The sequence below is a fragment of the Paroedura picta genome, chromosome 4, assembly GCF_049243985.1.
Source record: "Paroedura picta isolate Pp20150507F chromosome 4, Ppicta_v3.0, whole genome shotgun sequence".
Classification (NCBI taxonomy): domain Eukaryota; kingdom Metazoa; phylum Chordata; class Lepidosauria; order Squamata; family Gekkonidae; genus Paroedura; species Paroedura picta.
Genome location: NC_135372.1, coordinates 108,408,227 through 108,434,831, shown reverse-complemented (window position 1 = coordinate 108,434,831; position 26,605 = coordinate 108,408,227). Strand labels below are relative to the sequence as shown.

The following is a 26,605-nucleotide window of genomic DNA, read 5'->3' as shown; positions in this document are numbered from 1 at the left end:
ACAAGCAGATTTAACATAGTTTATAGTATCAATGAGAAGCAGAGGTTGAATATCATTTTTGGGGACAAAAGCCTCAATTATAACTAAAACTATGGAAATGTAGCCCAAAAATGATGCTGGGGTACCAAATCTGGAATGTTTCACAGCATCTTTCACTCCATTAGTGGCCAGATACTTTGCAACTCAGCAGAAAGATGAGGCCCTCCCTACCCAACTGCCTCACCCACATGCTACCAGTCCCTCCGCAAATGTGGAGCCACCACATAGAACAGAGAAGAAAAACTGGCATTGCCTACTTTCATTGGTTTGCATTTTCTTAAATTTTTTGATTTTTGGTTTGTTACTAGCCACCACAAGTATTAACAAATAGAAAAGACGTGTAAAATATAAAGAAATGTTCCTATGCACTTACAGCTGTTTAAGAAGAGGCTGGTCAAAGGCATGTTCTTGAATAGACATTATTGCGTTATTGTTCAAATCTCTGCAAGTTAAACAAGAGTGTTAATGAGAGTTCATTTTAGATGACACCTTTGAGAATTAGGGTATTTTTGTGTTTGGGCGGTGGGGAACATTGCTGATATAGGCAAGAAATACTTACAGATATTCAAGGGCTTGAAGACCAGCAAATGCTTTTCTTGTGATGGTCTTAATTTGGTTTCCTTGCAGAATCCTAAAACACAGACCAAACTAAGCCTTAATACTGAAACAAGTCAAAAAAGTTCCCATGCTAAACAGCATGGTGAATAGGTTTCAAGTAGCTTTTCTAAGGAGAGAAATCATCATGCTTCCCTTAGAATATTAGCTTCAAGTCTCAGTCTTCCATCCCTCTCTCTCTCTCTATGTAGAAGGGGCATGGAAAACGAGTAGTGCATACACAACTACCAATTAAGGACCAGAAAAGACAAATATGTGGGGAGACAACCAGCACAGAAGCCCTTCTTACCACATTCGACTAAGGGACATTTCCCCTATACATTGAGAGTCATAATCCTTTAGAGCAGAGTATAAAAAACCCCAGTTAAATCATTCCTGACAGCCTTACTTCATGAGGTAAGAACAAGTTTGATTTTGTACATTTCTGTAAAAGATCCATTGCTGAAATTCGCAAGTCTCAGCTTGAAAGTTTCTTGATGAAAGGCTGATGTGAAATGTTACTAAAACTGTTTTCAATTCAGACTACCACATCCATTTTCAAAGATTTTTCTATCAACACACATACATGGTATAGACTTTATTTCTCTTCTAGGAGACCTGCCAATCCTATTGCTTGTAAGACTTACAAATTATTGAGGCTGTCGAGTCCTACAAATGCTTCACTTGAGTCTTCTATGGCCCAGGAGATCTCATTATTTCGAAGATCTCTAGAACATTAAGCAAAAAAGACAATGAGCAGGTTAAAAAAAAAAAACAATCCCCCCCAAATAATCCTGAACCCTTCAGCACCAATTTCTTCCATCTTTGCAAGATTTAACTTTTTTATACACCTTTTTGATATTCAAAGTCTCACCACTGCAGAATACACACAAGTAGACAGACTCTGCTATTTTACCCAGTTTGAAAGCTAAGTGTTGCTTCATGGGTCCCAGCCAAGCTGACAAAAACTGTTTCCGTGTGACAGTACTCTTCACAAGGGGTATAGCACTTAGGCACAGTCAGGATACATGCTGACCAAGTTACACAGAAAATCATGATGTGAAAGCAGTTTTGGTGTGTGCTTACATGGTGCTTTTATAATATGAGGTGACCCTAAGGTACACATAGAAAGCTAGTGGAATCAAACTGGTTACAGAAAGCTAGAGTCATGCTAGAGAACCTGAACCCATATAGCAGTATTTCCTTCTTGGTTGGGGAGCACAGGCCAGTCTAGTGAACAAATGACAAAATGGGACAGTCCCCTAAACTGATTTACAGAAGTGAGTTGATGTTGTTAGCACATTGCTTAAACATCTTGAGTTGCAATCCTGGAATAATGCCAACATATTAAGAGATTATGTATAGGTTGGGTGAAGAAGTGCAGGGCATAAAAAAGTAGTTTTTCAGAGTGAAGTGTGGGTGGTTCTGCTCACAAATCCTGTTATGTGCTAATGGAATTTGTGTTTGACCTCTGCGTTACGCTTCAGGCCCTAGTATATGAGAGAACACAGCTGGGTGAACTAAATTCAGCAAGCCCTTGTTCAAGAGGGAGAAGATACTTCATTAACATATAATGGATTTACCAATGCATTTCCTTTACATGACAGGTCATGAATTTATCAGAACAATAATTCTCACTTGCTTTTTATAGCTGAGTGAACACAGAAATGTAAAGCTTAGCCAGCAATTTATCAGTTAAGTGTGAGCATATAAAATAATCAATAGAATATTTTAAAATGCAGGAGAGTGGCACTTTGACACTATCCACAGGCAATAGATCTTACATCCCCTAAAGCAAAGAACAACACTATTAAACATTCACTCCCATTTGTTGCACTAATGTTGTAAAAACAATCCAGAGTTTGGCATAGAAGGATCTGCAGTTTTAAAGGTATGATTCCACTAACAAAACAAGCATCAGCGGAGCTCAATGCCTTGCCCAATGGCTAGCTCATGAAAAGCTATAGATATAGTTGAACAAGTACTCTATTGTTTAAAGATTATGTCGTAATGCTCAAGTCCCACTGATCTACAGGGAAATGTTAAGGGACTACAGCATTACTGCCCTATAGTAGAGACCAAATATCACGTCTATATTTGTACACATCATCTAAAAAGATTTACTTCTATGTCACTTCTACACCTGAAACTAGGCCCCCGAAATGGCTTATGTTGCTGAGCCATGAAAATATTAAAAAATCCATAAAATGACCATCTGGACTTTGAAAATATCACATTCCCATATTACTTGGGACTAAAAAAGCAAGGACCATTAACTCAGAAGACCTAAGGTAGAACCATATTATATTCACCTCTTGGCTAGATATGAACCCTTAAAACCTTTTACCCCAAAGTCTGGGAAACAACAAACAATCCTAAACTAAGAAGTATGACCCTGAACTACCCAATACCAGTTAAGATCCCAAAGGCCACTAATTTATTGTTCCTCTTTTGTGGTACTTTATGCCTAGAAGGTTAGCATTAAATGAATCATTAAAAGTTGGTGCTAAGGTTAATGGGCTGCTTACACAGATTTCTATGAAGACTTACGAATGCTAAGACAATTTTTAAAAGTCAAGTCTGAAAAGAAAACAGAAGAATGCTATGATAAGTTTTGTTCACCCCAAATTATACAGAAAGTGACCTCATCCCTTGGTCGCACTTAAGCGTATTGTATAAAATCATTTCCTGGGATCATTCACATTTAACTTTTGCCTTTAGATTTAGATCTGCTACTTATATTGCTCTCAATTATTACAGAAAGCAAGTTGTTGTATGCTTGCTTGTAATCTTATGCCATCATTTGAAGACTGTCATAATTTCTACTAGCCATCTCCTCTGGTAGAACACAGTCTTTAAAAAATGTCCAGCAATTTCAAAGACAAAAAAAAATTATCACTTCCATAATACTTCCACAAGCTACAGTTTATCAAACTGCTGAAAGTCTGACCAGGGGTATTAGGATTGTTAAGAGTACATAATGTGTTCCTAGCAGAGAAAATGAAAATTGTCATTATATGTTCCACTCCCCCTCCCCTATATTAATAGTGTGGTGTAGTGGTTAAAAGCAGTGGCTCCTAATCTGGTGAGCTGGGTTTGATTCCCCACTCTTCCACATGCATCCAGCTGGGTGACCTTGTTACAGCCATGATAGTTCTGTTCCCACAGAGCAATCCTTTCAGAGCTCTTGCAGCTCCACCTACCTCACAGGGTGTCTGTTGTGGGGAGAGGAAGGGAAGACTATTGTAAGTTGCTTTGAGACTCCTCTGGACAGTGAAAAGTGGGGTACAAAAATCAACTCTTCTTCTAGGTCATTTAGCGCTCACTTTGTTTCCAACCAAGCCTTTGCTGTTTAGTCTTTCAAGTGCTTACTCAATAGCCAGTCCACTATACCTAACTGAATGAGCTGAAACTGACTAGACCAGGGGTCCCCATTGCCTCTGGTTGCCACTGACGCGTTTCCATACATACCAAGTGTTTTTAGAGTGTGAGGCTATGTGGGGCTCTTGGCCATCAGAGTTTCTGACTGCCCACTGGATATCTAACTGGCTGTGTAGACTAAAACAATATTTCAGCTGTCACCGGCATGTCGATTGATTTTGTTCTCTCATTCATCCAATTTTCCAATTTATTTTTTTAATTATTCCTTTTCTCCCCTACACTTTGGCTTCCTGTGTGTCCTGCTCCACCTCCTGTCACAGCCATTTTCTGACTGGTTCCAGCTCTTGTGGCTGACATTTTGTAAGTGTGCCCATCACCCTGTGTCAGGATTCGAAAGCTGCCTGCAGATACAGAAAGGTTGGTGATCCCCAGAATAGGCCAAAAGCTGAATTTACAAATGCTCCTCTGCTTTTCCGGCATCACTATTCTCTTAAAGTTCTTACAGATACAAATTCTTGTCTTGCCTTGAGAGCCACCTATTACAAGTCTTATGAGAATGGTGAACACAGAAATGCAGGTAATTGTGCTTCTGCTCAATGATAATGTAGGTATTGACAAATTGACAATGCAATTTAAAAGCAATTGCTTTGCTACCAAGAAGGGAAAGGCTGCATTTTTGTAGTAGCCGTACACTGCTTTTTAAGTACTGAAAAATCAAAATATCAACCTTCTCAGTGTTGCTTTTGCACAAGAAAAAAGCATTTTCTCATCTGAAGCACTATAGAACTGGGCACTTGGAAAATAACAGTAATTTCTCAGCAAAACGGCCTGGCTATTTTTCACACAGAGCTAGTACCTCATGCTTGAATGGTAATGGCAAGATAGATACTTTTCTAACACCACGAGAATATAGCTGCTCTCTATTGAGAGACTGAATTAATAATTATAGGAAGTGATTTTTTCATTTGTTTCTAATAATTATGTGAACTTACAAAGTTTGCAGATTTGAAAGTCCCTTAAAGACACCATCCGCTATGTGACTCACTCTGTTGTCACTCAGGTTTAGCCTCTCCAATAAATTGAGTCCAATGAAAACAGATTCATCCAAGCGGGTGAGCTGGTTATAAGAGAGATCTCTGAAATGAAACATATACAGTAAAGAGGACGGGAAAATCAATGGGATAAGAATGTGGACATGTGAGAGCACCAGAAAAATCACGTTCACCCTAGATAAAGAAAACAAAATTTGTTCAAGATACTAAATGTATAATATTCCTTTATGCCAATAAAGGTAATCTGACTCTGTGTAATATTCCCTAAAAAGGATTCAAGAAAACCATTCTTGCTTCTAATTTTACTTCATTATTATCACACAATATTGGGGAGGGGGGAAAGAAGTCTAGTACTCACAGTTCAGAAAGCCTTTGGCAGAACTCCCATGCATCCGGGCTTATCTTGTTAATGGCATTCTGGCTGACATAAAGCTGTTGTAATGTTCTCAAACCATACAGCCACCCCTTGTTTACTTCAGTCAGGTTATTGTGCTCCAGATCTCTGGAAAAGCAAAAGGAAACATTTTATAGGACGCTTTCAAAGAACACTACATGTTATAGTATCTTCTTGATGCAGAACACAAAACAATTTTACAAATATTAGGACTTTTAACTCAAAAGCCACATACATTACAGATTACTGAAGAATAAAATTGTTAACTTGAAGAACAGAAATGAGGAAGTTGACCTAATGAGGCATAAGCAAAAATATTCAATGATCCTGTTCACCTTTGTCATTCTAGGCTTTAGAGAACCCAAGTTCCCTTTGCAGTATGTATGAACTAAATATTGACACATTCTTGTAATGGCAGCAATACATGACAGCAATAACAAGTAAGAAATACTAGTACTAACTGCTAAAATGGTGACACTTTATTTTAGGAGAGGAACCAAAAGAAGCAGATCTTTAGTTCTGTTCTTTTTTGTTTGCATTGCATTGCCAACTTCCTATAAAAAGTAAAGACAAACACTTCAATGAAGTTATGAGAAACCATAACTATAATTATCATACAACCCTGTTTCATCTCCTGTAGTATCCTGGATCTGTTATGAAGATATCAAAACAATGAGTACTTACAGTTCTTCCATATTATCCAATCCAAATAAAGCACCATCCATCAGTCTGCTAATCCCATTGCGCTGCATTTTTAATGACTTTAAGGAGTCCAAGCCTTGGAAGGTAAGGCTCTCAATTACTTTAATCCGGTTTCTTTTGAGTTCCCTTAAAACAATAACAACAACAACAAAAAACAACATTTAACACCAGCTTTTTTAGCCAAGTGACTGATAATATTTCCTGTATACTGATTTTTCTTCGTTGAGCAGGGGGTTGGACTAGATGGCCTGTATGGCCCCTTCCAACTCTATGATTCTATGATTCTATTCTAAGGGATAAATATTACAATTTTGATCTAATGCGAAGGGCATCGTAATTAACTATTCAACAACAGAATTCAAAACAACTGAATAAAGACAAGATTAAGAGTGCCATCAAAGACCTATACCCTATTGAAAGATGGCATAATACAAATCTCTGCCGAACATGTAATAACCTTATACTTGAGCTCAAACATAGAATGATCAGCCCCAACTCTTTTATCCTCATAAGAATCTTCAGAGGTACAGCTAGTACTGAAGACAGAGAAGTCTTATCATATGTTATATATTCTTCCTAAGAGCTTTTGCACCATTGCCTTTCATGGAATGCTTAAACTACATAGTCATGAAAATAATCAATGCAGGTTTTTTTTTCATTTGAATCTTTTTATACCTTTTTATACCTTTAGTGCGTTTAGTCAAGGCTATGGTCTTCCCAGTTGCAATGTATGGCTGCGAAAGTTGGACCATAAGGAAGGCCGAGCGTCAAAGAATTGAGGCTTTTGAACTCTGGTGCTGGAGAAGACTCTTGCGAGTCCCTTGGACTGCAAGGCGAACAAACCGGTCAGTCCTAGAGGAGATCAGCCCTGACTGCTCTTTAGAAGGCCAGATCCTGAAGATGAAACTCAAATACTTTGGCCACCTCATGAGAAGGAAGGACTCCCTGGAGAAGAGCCTAATGCTGGGAGCGATCGAGGGCAAAAGAAGAAGGGGACGACAGAGAATGAGGTGGCTGGATGGAGTCACTGAAGCAGTCGGTGCAAACTTAAATGGACTCCAGGGAATGGTAGAGGACAGGAAGGCCTGGAGGATCATTGTCCATGGGGTCGCGATGGGTCGGACACGACTTCGCACATAACAACAACAACATACCTTGATTTGAAAGATTATTTAACTCAAAAATTATCATCAGCCTGTTCACATGACATTTTTTGCAGGGCATGCTCAGAATACTTCTACCTGAAGAGCAGCTCTGGGTATGGAAAACATTGCTCTTATTGTGTTTCCACACTACAAGTTGGCCAGTGAAAGCTCCCTTTCTTGGTCTGTTGATACAAATATTAAAGCAACCCTCATGCTGTCTGCAATCAATGTATTCAGGATCAAAGTTCTGAATTCATAGGGTATGGCCACTTACAGGACTTGCACATGAGGCAGTCTGAAAGTCTTTGATGGGATCATGCTGATTCGGTTTCTGTTCAGTTTCACGATGATGAGTGAAGTAGATATATTATCAAAGCACCCAGCTTCCAAAGTTGTTATTCTATTGTTGCTCAGATTCCTGTAAACAGAAGGCTTTTTTAAAAAAAGAAATCTTCAAGTGCTGGATTTGTATTTGACAAATTACAGAAGAACTTAAAAGGAGCCAATTAAATTTGGTTTCACAGCTTTTTTGCTGTGAAAACACAACAGTTACCACAGGTTATCTCACAGACCTTCAGAAGCTGTGGTAAGACCTGACCAGGCAATTAAAAGGAAATCTAAGTGAATGCATGTCCACAGCCTGTTAGATGGCCCTTAAGGAAGGATGCTGCATCTCTGCCGAATGTCCGAAGTGAATGTTAGCAGTTACAATGGTATTCTAAAAAGCCTGAACGATAGCATAAGATGAGCTGAATTAGACCAATTCCTCCAAGGAAAAAAAGAAGAGGACTATCACATTAATACCACAGTACTGAGTAAGTAATGACAATGCCCTAATGCCTGGTCACAAAATCTTGGCTTACTAAAACTTTAGAATATGGCACCTGTGAGTATCATGGTACCCAGTGACACCTTTCCTGGTACGCCCCATATGTTTCTAGAAAGGAAACTAAGGATGTTACCCAGCCAGGATTCTGACTGGCTACTGCAGCTCTGATGGGCTATGTAGATTGTTAACAGGCTGCAAGCTACCACCACAGAACAAAGAACCGGTGTGACTACAGGTAAGCAGTATGTATGCAAGAAAATATTTTTAAACACTATGCTAATTTTGAACAGACATCCTGTTTCTCATTTATTGACATTTTGTGGTGGACTCTGCCCCTCATAGCAGCCATTTTATGACTGGCTCTATCGCCAGCAGCATCCATTTTGTAGCTGGACTCACCAGTCAGTGTCAAAGGTACCCACAGGCTCAAAAAGATTGGGGATTAGAATCAGAACAGATTTATAACCATTTAACTAATAGTCACATGCATTGCTAAGAATAGAACTCTCTTACTTACAGATACTTGAGCTGCATTCGTGGGAATGAAGAGGCTTTGATTTCGGATATTAAGTTAGAGCTGAGGTCGAGGTTCTCCAAAGAAGCATAAAGCTGAAGCTGTTCAGGGATTATCTCTGGGATTCTATTATGCACTCTAAAAACAGGAGAGAAAGAACCAGAAATGTTGTTATTAATACTTGCTGAAATTTAACTGCATAATGAACTGACATTAAATTTTCCAATAAGCTTCAGAATGTCATATCATGCGTCCTCTAGAACAACCTGTTTTAATATTATGTTGATAGTAATTACTCTAAAAACTAAGTTGAAAACTGAACCTCATTCTCTGATTGAGACCACTGTAAACGGTCCAGGGTTAGAATTATTTCATTTTGGAAATGTGGTTACAGAATAGTCTTCCCCACTATGAGGACTGCTGCTTCATGGCGTGGCAGAAATCAGAAGTTGATTTAAGGAAATTCTGAACACAACCCATTGTTAACCAATCTCTCTCTTGTGCTGCCCAGAGGTATTTAATAATCCATATGAAGAATTGCACACAATTTTCAAATATTAATTTGTACTTCAGTTTCCTTTAGTGACTTTATCACTAGAAGACTTTCTCCACATTATTTAAACCTGATGGAATTAAAAATGCAAAATATTTACATACAGTGAGAGAAGTGTGATGTTAGAGGTCAATTCACCAAAGAAGGGAATGTCAGTTAGCTCGTTGTAATTCATCTTCCTGAAAAAGAGATTTCTTTACTAGCACTATGAAAACACAAAACGTCAATAAGACATGTAGATCATTTCAGTTGTATTTAAGGAATATTTCAGCTTAGTAAATGACACCTGTAAGAAACAAAGCCGGTATTGTCCTCAAAAGCTACGTCTAACAAAAGTCTGATCAGTCACAAAGCTCTAATAAAAACAGATAACAGAAATGAGTAATACCAGTTATATTGTTGATCTCTAGCTAAATGAGAAACTCGGACAGTAAGAGATGACTGACACACGGAACAGTAAAGATATAAGGCTCATATTAAAAAAAAACTGAGGATAAAGTTAAAAGATTTAAAAATTGATTTTATTGCCTTTCACAATGATAATTCCTAATGGGTAACTCTATCAATCTACATTAGTACAGTAAAACAGGAGTTTAGCGGAACCTTGAAGACTACCGTCTAATCCAGCATAAGCTTTTGCAAGTCAGAACTCAATGCATCTGATGAAGAGAAAAAGCTTATGCTGAAACAATTTACAATAATCTTCAGGGTGCCACTGAACTCCTGTTATATTTTTCACTTAGATTAGATGACAAATGACCTACATGGTGAGGAAATAGTGGTAAGCACAAGATCTCCCATACAGGAATTCTTCTGTTCTCTGGAAATACAGGCACATAAAGATGTTTGGGAATCTTCACCTACCAACTTTTTACCATTATGGTTAAGGTCTAAATTAACCAAAAAAAATTCCAAAACCATCTAAACACAACTACTACTCCAGCCCTGCAACTGGAAATTAATCAACCAGAGTGCAAAGCCTTGATTATAGTTGGAAGATATCAACAAGAGCAGAGGATATCTACAAAGAACCAGTACAGGAAACCCAATTCCTTCCCAACCAATGTTTTAATTACGGTTTTTATGTATTTTAACAATTCTGTTGTTAATTGTTTTGATGATGCATGTTTGAGTATTATATGATCTTAATATGTGGTTTTATTATGTATGTTGTCAGAAAGGTGAGATACATATTTTGTAAAAAAAAATGAAGTAGAATAAATTTGGCTTACTGAAACTGTACAGTATAATTGATCTATTAATGGTCCAAGTTCTGCAGCCTAAACCCTGGCTTTGGTACACCTGAGGTGTCCAAAACTTTTGCTGGCTATCTCCTGTCAATATGAGAACTACAGTCCTTCACCACTGCAGTGCCTCACCACATGCATTGTTCCCCTGGTCAGTCAATTTACATATGTTCCTTTCTATCTCAGAAGCCTTCATATCCCCTGCCAAATTTCCAAGGCTCCTGCTTTTTTGACTTAATTTCCAAGTATGTCTCATCCTTTTGTAACATTAGGGCAGTCCAGCTGATCGCTGTCTGATGTTACATTACTGTCACTACAAAATCCCTTGGCACATATCAAGAAAGGTAGTTTGTTATGCCAATAAAGGTATGTATGTATGTGTATGTGTATGTGTATGTGTGTGTGTGTATATATATATATATATATATATATATATATATATATATATATATATATATATATATATATATATATATATATATATATATTTAAGAAAGGTAGTTCAAAATTACTTACACTTCTTGTAGTCCTTGAGCTGATAAACCAATGCTCCAGTTAGAAGATAACAAATGATTATGACTCAAGTCTCTGCAACAAAAACAGAATATGACAAGTTATTTTGAAGGTCTAAATAGTTCAATTTGTTTAATATTTGACTAATAGCCTCCCATTGAAAGCAATTATTTGTAATCTGGCAATCTGCAATGTTGCAGACAGCTTGTTCAGGTTTACGATTGACTTTTGAATCAGATACAATTTTCAATCAATACAATATTGTTCCACATCACCTCACCCTTGTTCTGTACTTAGTCCAGATTTGTCATAAGAATACATTAAAGTGTTGGGGGAAATGTACATAAAACCTTAGCTGACAGAAGGCAGTTCCATGAGCAGAGCAAGACTGCTTCACCTCTCCCCCCCCCCCAAGGTAGCCCCAAAATACCAATTCTGCTTCTCAGAAATGGCATGAGGTGGGAGTTGGACATCTGAGTAACAAGGGGAATCAGTAAAAATCACCCTCCCTCCTGGGGAATAGACATTTTCTTGGGTTTTACAAATGTCACCCCTTCAGTTATTTAAGAGTTAAGCTAAAGTTCCTGTGTCTTAGCTAGTAAGTTAAGCATAGGACCAATCAAGTGCAGAGTAGACTTTTCCCACCAGGAAGGGGAGGCTCAGGGTGGTTCACATGTAACGTAGAGAACTACACAACAAACTCAGTTGTGTCAATAAACTAGAATGCAACAATGGTAACAGTAATAACAGTAATAGAAAATAACAGTTTAACAGGATAGTAATCAACAGGTTGGGAGGGAGGTTCAGGGTCCCAGTGGGTGTTGTTGGTTCCAGCCGACCTCAACCAAATGCCTGGCAGAAGAACTCCCTTTTGCAGGCCGTGCAGAACTGTTTTAGTTCTTGCAGGGCCCTGGTCTCCTCTGGGAGCTCATTCCACCAGGTGGGGGTCAGGACAGGGAAGACTCTGACCCTGGTTGATGTCAAGTGGGTTGGCAGGAAGTGATGTACTAGTGTTTGTCTCTTGTGGTCCTCCTTGCATACCCAGGGAATTGCTAATCACTACTGTGGGATGGTAGGTGAAGTTCCTCCAGGCCAGGCTGGATTCTAGAGATTTTTGATGGAGGGATCACTTGGGCATGAAATTAGGGTCACTGGATGGGCAGGTAGTTGTGAGTTCCTGCATTATGCTGTGGTTTGAACTAGATGACCCTGGAGGTCCCCTTCCAACTCTATGGTATTAGTCTACTTTTTAAAGCATCCATTTTCTCCAAGGGAACTGTTCTCCAGAGTCAGGAGATGAGCTGCAATTCTAAGGGATCTCTAGGGCACACCTGAAGGCTGACATCCCTAGTTTTTCCAGGATGGGTGTTTTGATTCCTATCTGGCCCTATATTGTTTTGGTTTGTACCACAAATCTTTGTGAATGCACTCCCTCTCCTACCCTGAAGATGAATAGTTTTTTTTAAGCCCAAAATATGTATTATTATTATTATTATTATTATTATTATTATTATTATTATTATTATTATTATTAAATTTATTACCCACCACTACCAAGAAGCTCATGGTGGGTTACAGAAGTCCAGTTAAAACCCCATTAAAACCCATCAAAATGGACAATCAACAACACAATAACAGCATAGTAACAACAACATGGCAAAAACTCCAACCCCTCCCCCATCCTACTTCAAGAGGAAGAAGGAAGGAGAGACAAGAATCACAGATGGCATTTAACATCAGGGGGACCCCAATTGAACTAACTTCCTGATTCACCCCCCTACCTCCCAGCCACAGGACCTCCGTCTTGGAGGGGTTGAGTTTCAGGTGACTCTGCTCAAGCCATTCAGTCACAGCTTTCAAACATTTGGCAAATGGTTCGGGGGGGGGGGGGGAGTCCTGGCAGCCATACATGAGGAGATAGAGCTGGGTGTCATCTGCATATTGATGACAACCCAGCCAAAATCCAGGTTCCAGCTGGGTCAGAGGGAGCATGAAGATGTTAAATAGCGTAGAGGAGAGGACTGCACAGGAGACTATATATCTTATTTTTCTCAGCAGCAATGTTTTTTTTGGGGGGGGGGAGCTTAGTGAACTGCTTGCTGGAAAGGAAAGGGGGGGGATTCATGTTAGAAACCGTATTAATTGCCACTTCACTGGATCCAATCTATTGTTTCTGGAAGAAAATCATTTAGAGCAGAACAGACAACCTATTTTGACCCCAGACCAGCTCAGACTTTCTATGTGCTTTTTAAATTTTGGAAAGGGGAGCATTTTGTTTTTGATTGCTGCAAGAATTCTCTGGATTCCTAGCACCCTGGATTAATAACTGGGGCTTCTAGAACAAACAAGCATCTCAAGCTCAAAGCAAACTTTCTCCCCTTTATTAATGTATTTGGCTGTCCTCCAGAAGGGAGATGAAACACATGATACTTGTACTGACAGCTCAAATACAGTATGAGAGAGTAGGGCTGGCACCTAGAGCAAGTTTATGAAACAGTCCAGATAGCAGCGATGGCAAGCGGTTTATCTTGTCATAGCAAGCAACCTGCTGATTGATGCTTGCATGTTTGAACAATGTCTCCATTAAATCAGAAAATTCTGCCTCAGCTAGCTGAAGTCATACCTATCTATCAGTCAAATATTAAACACTTTCCCAACGTTGTTCTCAGAATTAGCTGATGCCTGTAACACCTGCTTGCATTTTTGGCACCTTTCTTATAAACAAAACATTTATTCTTTGCTCAAAATTAAGGTGCCACCCCAACAGCAGTTTCTCATTCAAGATGGGAGGCAGGCATACCAAACTTAAAGTGTCATCTTTAAAAAAAAATCTGATTTGAATAACGTAAGCACATCAGGTTCAATTTGATGTATATAGTTAGTACAACAAACCTTTCATAAAGGAAATAGGATTGTAGTCTACCACAGTGGTCCCCAACCCCGGTCCAGGGACCGGGACTGGTCCATGGATCAATCAGTACCGGAGCGTGGCTCCTCCTCATCCTGCTCCCCGAATGCTGCCTCGGGGGCTGCCTTGCCACTCTGCCACCAGCTCACCTTTGGTGCTCTCCAGTGGCTGCCATGGCTGGGGCTTCCCCTTGGCCTGGCACTGCGCAGCTGCTGCTGGCAGTGCCCCCCCAGCAGGTGGTGGGAAGTCAGGGGCACTGGCGGGAAAGGAAATGGAGCAGGGGCTCAGGTGGCGGTGATGTCCCTCGGCAAAAGACTACCTCCCCGGGCCTCAGTAAAACTGTCAAGCGTTGACTGGTCCCCTGTGATAACAAGGTTGGGGACCACTGGTCTACCACACTATTTGTTGTACATATTATTTTGCTCCTACTGCAAGGTCCACCACTTTTGTAATCTATTCTCTCTGCAGTTTATGGCATGCCAACTCTTGCAAGTTTTGGGCTGCATTGTTTACTGATTTTGTTTATTGCAGGGTAGTCAACCTGTGGTCCTCCAGATGTTCATGGACTACAATTCTATCCCTGGTTTATTGGATACGTGCTGTCTGAGTGCACTGCTTTTGTGTTTAATAACCAGTCTTGAGTCTCAGCAAGCAAGACAATGAATGAATGAATGAATGAATGAATGAATGAATGAATGAATGAATGAATGAATGAATGAATGAATGAATGAATGAATGAATGAATGAATGAATGAATGAATGAATGAATGAAGTGGCCCAGATACAATCAGATACCGGTTTACTGCCAAGGCTATGGATTAAATCCATTGATTATTCTCTTCTCAAAACTATATAGAATTGCAACTCAAGGGTGATCAGCTTCACATTCTATATCTAAAACTATTCTATGACGCTATTCTATCCTGGATAAAATCAACTGAGGACCAATCTTCCAAAGAATAGCTTAACAATGCCTGGATAAGTGTGACCAGGTAAGTGCTAAATGCTAACAATACCTTTTCAATTACAACTGCTTTAACAAAAATAAAAAGACATTGAACCTGAAATTATTGGAGAAGGAAATTAAGGATGCAGATTTGGTTTTAGAAGGAAGCTATCTAGCTGTTATTTAAAGCAAACTGACAACCATATTCAAAACATGTCAAAACGTCCAAGAATCATGCTAGGACAAGTGTAAGAATTCCAGGTAAGCACATATGGACAGGGGAAAAAAGCAGATTAAGGGAGTTCACTGTTATTTAATCAAAGTACTTCATCTGAGAATCATTTTTTATTAGTTGCAATCGGTGACAACTGTAGGATATGAATCTGGCAATATCTGTTCGTAAAAAGTCACTAGCCACAGTAACATTTATCTTTGGGTTTTATTGAAAAGGGGGTAGGGTGGCAAAAGGGCTAATACTAACTGATAACTATATGATCAAGCAACCATATACTAAATCACCAAAGGTGATTAAACACTTTATAGAATGCAAGGGGGAGCTCAATAATGCACTCATGCCGGGATGCAATAAAAAATAAAAAAAAATTAAAATCGCAACCCCCCCCACCCCATTCTTGATACCCAAGGCTCCTGAATCACCCAAGGGGGGAGGGAGGTTTCTTGTGTTGATGTGTGTTCCGTCACCATGCATGCATGAAAACAAAGCATGTTGGCTGCAATTTCACAACTGTTTTTCTGCATAAAAATTACGAAGTGGCCTATTGCACCTTAAATCAAGTGAATTTAGATGCTGGAACAGAAGGTATGGAGAATGTGGAGTCTTAATTTTTTAACTTTTAACCAGAAAACAGGCACAATTGTTACTGCAAATACATGCTGTAACACAACCACGATCATTTTTTAAAAAATGGCGGTGGGAAGGTGGGAGGAGAGACAGATTATTGGTTAGAGTTGATACATCATCACTTGAGGCAGGAATGGAGGAGGAAGCTAACTTGAATCCTGAGCTTCCTTGCTGGAAAACTACAAATTCCCTCTCAGGGTAGGGGGAGAAATAGCATTTTCTGAAGTTTCCCAAACTGCATGGCAAACAAGGAAAACATTCAGATCTGCTCCTTGAGTTCAATTTTTGTGCAAAAGGTTTGTAATTCCGCAGAACATTCGAGAGGCCACTGCAACATTTCTTGTGGTTGTGGAAACAGTCCCTGATAATGCCTTCTTTCCTAAGGAAGGTGCTGCTTCTTGGGAATTTGACCAAAACTGACACACAAAGATCAACATAAGGTCTTTTAATATTCTGACTATGTTTGGCTAATTGTTCCAGGGAAGTCAAAATGGTAGCCATGTTAGACTACCTGTGGCAGGGAATGAGCTTTTGTGAAGCTACTTGAAGAAGTGAGTAGTAACTTACAGAAGCTCATACCCTGCCACAAATTTTGTTAATTTTTAAGGTGCTACAGGACTCTAGTTCTTTTCTATAGTTCCAGGTAAGCTTCTCTCTTCTATGATCAAATTCCCTTTTAAGGTACTTGTATAGAGTTATATTAACAGTTCTGTTAAAACTTCTGTATTCACTCTTTGGTTTTCAGATATCTCATCCCAATGTGTTTAGAATATTAATGAGAAAACCATCTACCGATCACAGTAAAGGACAATGAAATAGTCTTGCTACAGTTATAAACCAAGCATCCACATATGCTAGCCTACAGGGATTCTGCTGTAACAGCTAATGAATTATTAAAAATACCAGGATCAAATAGTCAGAGATGCTGTTTATGTAGCTCTTCAGTGTCATGAGGCTTTAAATAATTCACCATAGATGTGAAGAATCACAGCATGTTTATGAACGAGAAGCTAGTCCTGAAACTTAGGGCCAAATTCCATGAGAAACTGCAGAATTAACTTTTTTCAAAGAAAGGAGAGCCATGCAAGACGATGAATCTTATAGAGCCTCTGAAAGCAGACAACTGAGTATTGTGTTGTTTCCCTGCCTGGCAAAGCAAGGAGGAAGCAAGAAATCTCCACTAATTTTTCAAATATTAGATGAGCATCAATCGCATGTGAGTTGCTCCATTAAAATATTTCTGCAGAGATATTCATATAACAATGTACTGCAACACTGTGTCTTTATAAGCAGCAGATGTTCTATTTCTGCCTTGTTTTCGTATCTAAACTGCCCCTGAAATTGTTCCTTCCTTCTATTTTATATACCAAACAAAGAGCACTAGGGACATATTCAAACTAGAACATCTCTCTGAGACAATTAAGTCAAAGTAAATTAATTCTTAATTGTCTGTATCGTTTACCTTGCCTTAGACAGTTTGTGGTTCGCATTGCTCTCGAATGCTGTAATCCTATTCCTATTCCTATTGCATTGTTCAGTAGTTGCTTTATGTCACTATTCCATCACTAATAGCTGCTGGCTACAATGAATTCTCATAGAATCATAGAGTTGGAAGGGGCCATACAGGCCATCTAGTCCAACCCCCTGCTCAACGCAGGATCAGCCCTAAGCATCCTGAAGCATCCAAGAAAAGTGTGTATCCAACCTTTGCTTGAAGACTGCCAGTGAGGGGGAGCTCACCACCTCCTTAGGCAGCCTATTCCACTGCTGAACTACTCTGACTGTGAATTTTCCCCCCTGATATCTAGCCTATATCGTTGTACTTGTAGTTTAAACCCATTACTGCATGTCCTTTCCTCTGCAGCCAACAGAAACAGCTTCCTGCCCTCCTCTAAGTGACAACCTTTCAAATACTTAAAGAGGGCTATCATGTCCCCTCTCAGCCTCCTTTTCTCCAGGCTGAACATTCCCAAGTCCTCAACCTATCTTCATAGGGCTTGGTCCCTTGGCCCCAGATCATCCTCGTCGCTCTCCTCTGTACCCTTTCAATTTTAACTACGTCCTTCTTGAAGTGAGGCCTCCAGAACTGCACACTGTACTCCAGATGTGGTCTGACCAGTGCCGTATACAATGGGACTATGACATCTTGTGATTTTGATATGATGCCCCTGTTGATACAGCCCAAAATGGCACTTTTTTACTGCTGCATCACACTGCCTGCTCATGTTTAGCTTACAATCCCCAAGTACCCCAAGGTCTCGTTCACACACAGTGTTACCTAGAAGCATATCCCCCATCCAGTAGGCATGCTTTTCATTTTTCTGACCCAGATGCAGAACTTTACATTTATCTTTATTAAATTGCATCTTGTTCTCATTTGCCCATTTTTCCATTGTGTTCAGATCTCTTTGCACTCTGTCTCTGTCTTCTGGAGTATTTGCCAGTCCTCCCAATTCGGTGTCATCTGCAAACTTGATGAGTAGTCCCTCCACCCCTTCAACTAGATCATTAATAAATATGTTAAAAAGTACCGGGGCCGAGCACTGAGCCCTGAGGTACCCCGCAACTCACCTCTCTCCAGTCTGATGAAACACTATTGACAACAACTCTTTGAGTGCGGTTCTCTAACCAATTCCCTATCCTCCTAAGTATCTGAAAATCCAGATTGCAGTCCTTCAATTTATCCATCAGAATTCTTCTGTAAATTGTACCATTACTACAGAAAAGTGCACCTGATTATGGCAGCGAACTATCAAGAATGAGCCTCTGATTAATGTCTTTGGTCACAGACAATAGTAATCAAAACATTTCATCTTGGTCATTTTATAAGCAATAATTGTTGCATTGTAATGTTAGGAGCCATTCTGTAATACCATTTATTTGACCACTGAGGAGGGTCAATTGGCTAAAACGTGTATAGTCAGGGTCACTAGTGGTGATTTTGGGTTGTTGCTGTACAATTTGATTCTTACTTGAGGCTATCAACAGAGCAGACATGTTTTTAATTCACATTGTAATAAATACATATATATTTTTGTATCATATTTAATTATCGACTTGATTTAACAGAATTATTGGGCCTATACCTCTGTAACCTTTTTGGCTCTTAATTGTTTTATGATGTTTGGTTGCACGGTTTTATACCCTGTAAAATCAGATAGAAAGGGAAATTACAGTAAATAAAATAAATTTAAAAAAACTACATTGGAGGATAAGCAAGTGAACGAGCCCAAAATGGCATAACATTATTGGGTTCTGTGATTTCAGTAAACTAACTTACTGGGGACAGCAGCAAAGAAACATTTCTTGGTTGCCCTGGTGGATAACTTGTGCTGGTCAGTGGACAAGGGAAATGAGACCCTATTAACTCCCCTACACTTCTTGGCAGGTTTTGATACAATCCATCATAGTATCCTCCTGGATGGCCTTTCAGGACTGAGAAGTACAGTTCTATGGTTGTTCTGGTCCTATCTTGAGGATGGGTATCAAAATGTGGTGTTGTGGGACTGCTGCCCTGCCCATAGCCTTTACCTATGAGGTAAAATCTAGGTAAAGCTGTTGGGAAAGACATGCAGAGATTTGTACGGAGTGGCCACCAATATGGAGGTAACACTCAGCTCTATCATATGCTTCCAGCAGATCCCTGGGAAAATGTGGAAACAATGAACACGTATCTGGAGGCAATTTGGTGATGGATGTGAACTAACAAACTGAAAATGTGTTCCAACAACACAGAGGTACTACTCTCAACAGGAACTGAGATATGTCCTCTTCTGGATGGGTTGCACTCGCCCTACAGAAGCAGGTTCATAGCTTGGGGTGCTGCTGAAACTGAGGTTTCTATTGGACAAACAGTTGGGTGCAGTAGCTAGAGGTACCTTTCACCAGCTTTTGCCCTTCCTTGATGAGATAGATGCCAATGTAGTGCATATTCTTATAATATCTAGATTAAATTAATGCCGTGAGCTGTAGTTGGGACTGCCCTTTAAGACTGTCCAGAAGCCACAGTTGCTTCAAGATCACAGTTCCATTCTGCCAGGCCTACGGTTGAGGCCACGGTGGCCTAATATCACGTGGGCCTCCCTCCTCTTCTCTCAGCCCCCCCCCTTTCTATTCTGCTTGGTATATGTTATCTTGCTTGTTTCCAGTTCTGCAAGCCAGATTGAAGATGACTGGGGGATGTGGGGGATTGTTTAAGCTTTTTATGATATTTTAACTGTTTTAATCCATTGCTGTAAAATGTCTAAATCCCACTTGTGGAGAATGGTGTATAAGCCCAATAATAATAATAATAATAATAATAATAATAATAATAATAATAATAATAATAATAATACATTAATAATAAGAATGCTGGCAAATAGATGGGGAAGAAATGGAGATAGTGATAGATTTTATTTTCCTGGGCTCCAAGATCACTGCAGATGGGGACTGCAGCAAAGAAATTAAAAGACGCTTACTCCTGGGGAGGAAAGCTATGGCAAATCTAGACAGCATCCTAAAAAGCAGAGACATCACCCTGCCAACAAAAGTGCGTTTAGTCAAGGCTATGGTATTCCCAGTTGCAATGTATGGCTGCGAAAGTTGGACCATAAGGAAGGCCGAGCGTCAAAGAATTGAGGCTTTTGAACTCTGGTGCTGGAGAAGACTCTTGCGAGTCCCTTGGACTGCAAGGCGAACAAACCGGTCAGTCCTAGAGGAGATCAACCCTGACTGCTCTTTAGAAGGCCAGATCCTGAAGATGAAACTCAAATACTTTGGCCACCTCATGAGAAGGAAGGACTCCCTGGAGAAGAGCCTAATGCTGGGAGCGATCGAGGGCAAAAGAAGAAGGGGATGACAGAGAATGAGGTGGCTGGATGGAATCACTGAAGCAGTAGGTGCAAACTTAAATGGACTCCGGGGAATGGTAGAGGACAGGAAGGCCTGGAGGATCATTGTCCATGGGGTCACGATGGGTCGGACACGACTTTGCACATAACAACAACAACAACAATAAGAATGCTAAAGCCAGAAGGCTGACTGGAATCACTCTAATCTTGTCCCATTCATACTGCCTTCTAATTTGCTTCTTGGTTCAATTCAAGGTACTAGTGCTGACCAACATGCTTTAACCCAATCCAGTCATCTTGGGAAGCCCTGCTGTGAATGTCTTCACCATCTTGAATGTCTGAGGCTAGATGGGTGGCAACCCAACAAGGGCCTTTTTGCTTGTGATGCCAAAACTTTGGAATTCTCTTCCCAGGGAGATCTGTCTCTGTCTCCCTTATGAGTCTTCCATATGAAAAGACTTTATCTCCAATAAAATGTTATTGTCCCCTACTTATGTATGTTTATATTATTTTTATTGAACTGCTTATTTTTATTGAACTGCTTATTTTATATATTTTTTATTTTAAATGCAGTTGAAATACCTTGGGGACCCTATTTTGGAGGAAAGGAAGAATAGAAATGTTTTAAATAAACAGATTAAAAGAAGAGGAATAACCAAATACTTAAAGAAGTCCCAGTTTTCTGTCACAATGGATATAGCCATCCAAAGTCTATACTAGTGTAAACAGGTTTCAGGGATCATCTTGGCCACAGGGAAATTCAAACTGCCTTGCCAATTTCCTGCTGTCAGCAGAATGTAAACCAATAAATGGCTTCTTCTCCTTGACAGCAAAATCTACTATTTCACAATCATCACCACAAGTTTTTAACATTAACAGTCAGCGTAAGCAAAGCATCTTGCCTGTTGTATGACATTAGATTAAACTCAACATAAATGTCTTTCATTTCCAGACCTAACGTGAATGCCTTTCTAACAACACATTTTTAAGTCAGCTATTGCTATAGTTGCCACAGAGATGTTATTTGACTACAAATGGGGCAGGACTTTGAGATAATCCTATTAAGGAGCTGTCTGCATTATGAAGTCTGAGAAATCCTGTTATACAGCATTCATTAATGGCCTGTTTGCTTACATGTTGCTGGCATAATATTCTTCCTTGTTCCTCTGACTTGCTGTTTTCCTCTTGGCACTGACAAAGGAATGAGAATGGAGTGTCTTGGACCTAGGACACATGTCTCTCATATACCTGGGGATTCCTGTACTACTGGAGGAATGCAGGATAATTTCCGTTTACAGCCAAATATATTTTTGTGGTAGTTCTCAAGCTCTAATAAAATAGAACTTCCATAAAACAGGTGCTCCTCACTGTTTCTTTATATTAAGCTGCTTGCAGTATTTGAACTTTCAGATTCTACTTATTCAAGCACCTTTTATTTTTATACCTGGAGACTTGATTTTGTACTTACTGACAACAGTGCCAGAGGTAGTTAACAAAGACTAATAAGAAGTAGTAGAGAAAATAGGTATCCGTTTAAGTATGTTAAATATTCCGCTGCAGAGCCTCAAACTTTGCTTTCCTCAGCTTTTGGGATACATTACCCCTATGGTAATATCTAATTTGTTTTTCTCAGGGCAGAAATAGTCATCATTCATGGCCCACAAATGCCAGTGTGTCTTTCAACACGGCCAGCAAAATGCCTTACAGGGTTTTTTTCCTGCAGGTTAAGAACTAATGGGAAGATATGTCAAGGGCAAAAACAGTACATACCAACAAAAGTTATACTAAGAAGCAAAACATCTGGAAATTAAATCTAGTCTTTCATAACTGAGCTGTCTGAAGTTCAATTAATTAATTGAACTGCTTTGCATACTGTAACCAGCTATTTGGATTCAGTCCATGCATGATATAGCACTCATAAAAAAGGTTGACTGCACCACACACAGTGTGCTGTGATGCTTGCACAGCCACGGAGAACATATATATGTAATTACTGTTTACAGTGATCATGAGATTGCACAACGCTGCAAAACCATGGCGTCCCAGGGTGTTAGTTGCCAAGCACTTCTACACACACTTTTCTTCCTTACTTTGGAAGGAAGTTCTTCGGGAAGTGAAAACCTGCCCTCATTATACAGTCATCCATGAAAGTGTATTGTTTAGTTTCCCTGTAAAAATTATTCTTCAAAAGGGAATGATTTTGCACAGTATAATTTTATAATTTTATCCATACACTGAAAGAGAGGTCAAAAATTAGTATGTGTTATAAATATTTAGATAGATAGTGAACGTTATTTGTGTATTGAAAGGACAATAGTTCGTTTTTTTTTAACATCACCTTTCCACTGTTTATCATAAAGGAAGAAATTCCATTTGCAGCATATCATCTAGCCAGGCAGAAAGGTCAAATTTTTATAATGTAAATTCGGAAGACAGCATTTCCCCCAGAAACTACAGCTTGACATCTCTTGTACTGAATTTCCCAGTTTCTGTAGTGAAAATGATCCCATGAACATGGAAACACTTGAGAATTGCTGCAAATCCCTTTCTATGTTTTTTGGGAGGCTTACAAATAAATTTCAAAAAGAAATCACGTCTGTCGAATAACAGTCATATACCATACTATCTTAGATATTGAAAAACACTTAGCTTAATACTAACTGAGGCAATAAACCTCTATCAGGGTAAGCCACTTTAGACTGCAGGTGCAGGCCCACATCATTCAGTGCTCCTCTGCACAAACTTCCCTCATTACCCAGAAAACAACATGACAGGATGCAGGATCTAAGGCTAGCCTTTTCCATGACATATTTAATAAGTAACATGGCCCCCACTTCTAGTCTGAAGATGTATAATCCATCACAAATTTGTAACAACAGGGCCAAACTACACATGACAACTGTGTTCCATAAAAGGAGAACAGGGGGGAAAAACCCTCCAGTGGTGTATTTTGTCTTCAAAATCAGCCATTGGGTAGGGTGGGGAGAGAGGATAAAACTGAATTAGGATTGTGGCAGCCAATCTTTGGGGGGGGGGGTATTTTCAATCAGAGAAATGGTAAAGACAATCAAAAGAATCCTGCTGAATCAGACCAGTGGTTCATTGAATCCAGCATTCTGTTACATATAAAAGTCAACTAGTTTCTAGGGGGGAGGGGCAAGCAGGGCAAAGAGGTCTTCCCCTCCTGGCCCTGGGTTTCAAAGATTTACTGCCTCTGAGTATGGAGGTTCCCTTTAGCTACCAGACACTGACGAAACTATTCTCCATACCTTTATTTCCCATAACTGTTAATCCTCTCTTCAATATTACAGTCTTCATCCAGCCAGAACTTCTTTTTCAGGTTCAAACAACTCATCGTGGATGCTGGGTACAGAATGCCTGGGATTCCCAGGGGGTTATACTGGACACATAAACAAGGTTGTGTAAGCCACCATTCTGGTTGGGGATTAAATGGCGGAGGGAGAGACTATGAGTTTATGTCATCGTCACTGTACTTTTATATTATGATGGCTTAGGGTTTTATGAGATTTTATTGTATCTTATCAGAGCCTGGATACTTTAAATTGTAACCCGTCATGAACTGGCATGCCCAAGAGTGGTGGGGAATAAATCTGGACGGATGAATAATAAAATGTCTCATTCATTGGTGAATGAAATAAACAGCACAAATGTTTATTAAGAATTAATGATAACACATTGATCCCCCCACATAATTTGGCACCCTTCTCTGTTCTTATATGATTCTATGATTCTATGATATATTGCAGTGAATCTCAACCTGGGGGTCAGGACCCCTTTGGGGGTCAAACAACCTTTTCACAGGGGTTGCAGCAGGGCGAGCAGCTTGGCTGGTGAGGTGGGGGCTGCCACTGTTGCTGCAAGATCATCATGGTGGGCTAAGAGGCAGAACTGAACTGAGAAACCCCAGGAAAAAGGGCAATTTATATACAATCATGAACAATGGATCTTCATGCCATCAGTCAGTTTTGGTTTAATTTCTGTGAAAGAACACTTGCATAATTTTATGGTTGGGGGTCATAGAATCATAGAGTTGGAAGGGACCATACAGGCCATCTAGTCCAACCCCCTGTTCAACGTAGGATCAGCCCAACCGGGTCACCACAACCTGAGGAACTGTATTAAAGGGTCACAGCATTAGGAAGGCTGAGAACCATTGCTAAATCGGAAAAAAGGTTAATTGCACATTGCTAAAAATACAATAATGCTTAATGTTTTTAATGCTGAATAATGCTTTAATAGATAGCTGAATTCAAAATTCATGTTGACTGATGTCCATTTTTACCAAGCCTTTCCATCCAAAAAGATCTGATTATTTCAGCTAAGGACTCCAAAAGTATCAGATAAGAAAACAGTGTTCTAATTCCAAGCAAGTTGGAATCACAAGAAAAAAGGAGATACAGGTTCAAGTTCAGCTTTCCTGTATCCTATGGATAAGATGAAGTTGTTCTCGAATATATTGCTCAATACCATGGAAACAAACTGGCATTTTATGATCCAGGTATCAATGTACTGAACAATAGCAGTATTCTCAATTATTCAGGTTCAAAATACCATTTAGGTAACTGGATCCAGGATTTTTGGGGGAGGGCAAGGGTATTACAACATTGGTCACATCCATTATCCCCTATGAGGAATCTTTCCAGGGGTGGCTGGAAGGACTGTTTGTTGAGTAAATGGCACCAAAATTGCAGTGGAGCTGCCTATCCCCTAAAAAACCTCAAAGTATCAAGTTAATGGGACCAAGACAAACAATAACTAGAGCACCACTGGCCAAAAACTTTCCAATGCAAACAGAAGCAACATGCTCAAAGAACCAATGCAGAACCCAGGAATCCCCACAGAAGCATGGGAAGATGTAGTAAGCTTAACACAACAAATGTCAAGTCACAGAATCCAAAAGAAACCAGTTTAACAAGCAACACAGCTGCTTACCCAACAAATGTCAAATCAGAGAATCCAAACGAATGTCAAACCAGATAATCCAATGCAAACCAACTTGAGCAAAGAATACAATGTTGCATCAGATCCTGTTTCAAAGCAGAGATTCCAAGGCAAACTGATTTGGGCAAGTTGATACCAAGCCCTGGCAAGAAGGTAATGACACACACAGTAACATTGGGGGGGGGGCAGTTTGGGAGCCTTAATATGCTAACCTCCAATATTCCTGGTTACTCCCAAATAGTTTCACATTTTTTCAGGACCCGTTTACCAATAACCTGGAGAATCTCAGATACCATCTGAACATCTGAATATGTCCAGAAAATAGTGCTAAGGTATATTCAAACAAGAAATGTGCATCCCTATTTGGAAATATTACCTACCCTTCTTCCAGACAGCCCTGCCTTCTTCTATAGATGACACCTTTTTCTACCATAAAGGTGCACTGAGATGGCTTGTACCAAACAACTCAACACTCCGCAGCAGTGATTGATGCCAGTGTCAACTTCCCCTCATATATTCCCTGCCACTATTTCCTATGCTGTTTTATTGAACAGGAGAATAGTAGTTGCTGCCACTCTCAGTGCTCACTCTCTTCAGTTCAAAAAAGTGAGTGCAGACACCTCAGCAACACGCTTCTAGCTAATATTGTGTAGGATCCTGGCTTGTTGCATATCCATGTTCCACAACCCAGTGGAAGAGAGGGGGGAAAGGGAGAGAGAGTGCAAACTACTACATGCTGGTGGTGTGGTTATGCAGAAACATTTTTTTTAGCTTTCCAAAAGTGACCTAAGGCTAATCAAGTATCACCAAAACAACAATCTGTACACAGCCCGTGGCGCCACGGGCGCCACGGACTGTATAAAGGAGTAAGGGGTGGTGGGGAGGAGTTAGGGCGGGACCGGTCCGGGATAAAAACTCGGAGGGGTCCAATCAGGAGCCGCGAAGCGGCTCCTGATTGGCCCCTCCAAGTGTCCATCCCGGCCCAAGCAGGCAATGGGGAGCCGCGCGAAGCGCGGCTCCCCATTCCCTGCTTCACTGGCAAGGGAGCACCCGCCAGCCGCGCATAGCGCGGCTGGCGGGTGCTCCCTGCCTGGCGGACTGACGCGGCTGCCGGGGACTCCCGTCCGTTCTT

General features: G+C 40.0%; 1 protein-coding gene across 1 annotated transcript in view; it reads right to left on the bottom strand.

The window, feature by feature from the left end:
• Positions 1–26,605, bottom strand: part of LRIG2 (leucine rich repeats and immunoglobulin like domains 2) — a 58,125-nt gene that overhangs the window by 21,312 nt on the left and 10,208 nt on the right. The window contains exons 2-11 of the mRNA XM_077334929.1: positions 10,967–11,038; positions 9,308–9,382; positions 8,654–8,788; positions 7,582–7,725; positions 6,145–6,288; positions 5,425–5,568; positions 5,007–5,150; positions 1,281–1,361; positions 599–670; positions 413–481 (exon numbers count right to left, since the gene is read on the bottom strand). Coding sequence (XP_077191044.1) covers positions 413–481; positions 599–670; positions 1,281–1,361; positions 5,007–5,150; positions 5,425–5,568; positions 6,145–6,288; positions 7,582–7,725; positions 8,654–8,788; positions 9,308–9,382; positions 10,967–11,038 — 1,080 coding nt within the window. The remainder of the gene's footprint in view (positions 1–412; positions 482–598; positions 671–1,280; positions 1,362–5,006; positions 5,151–5,424; positions 5,569–6,144; positions 6,289–7,581; positions 7,726–8,653; positions 8,789–9,307; positions 9,383–10,966; positions 11,039–26,605) is intronic.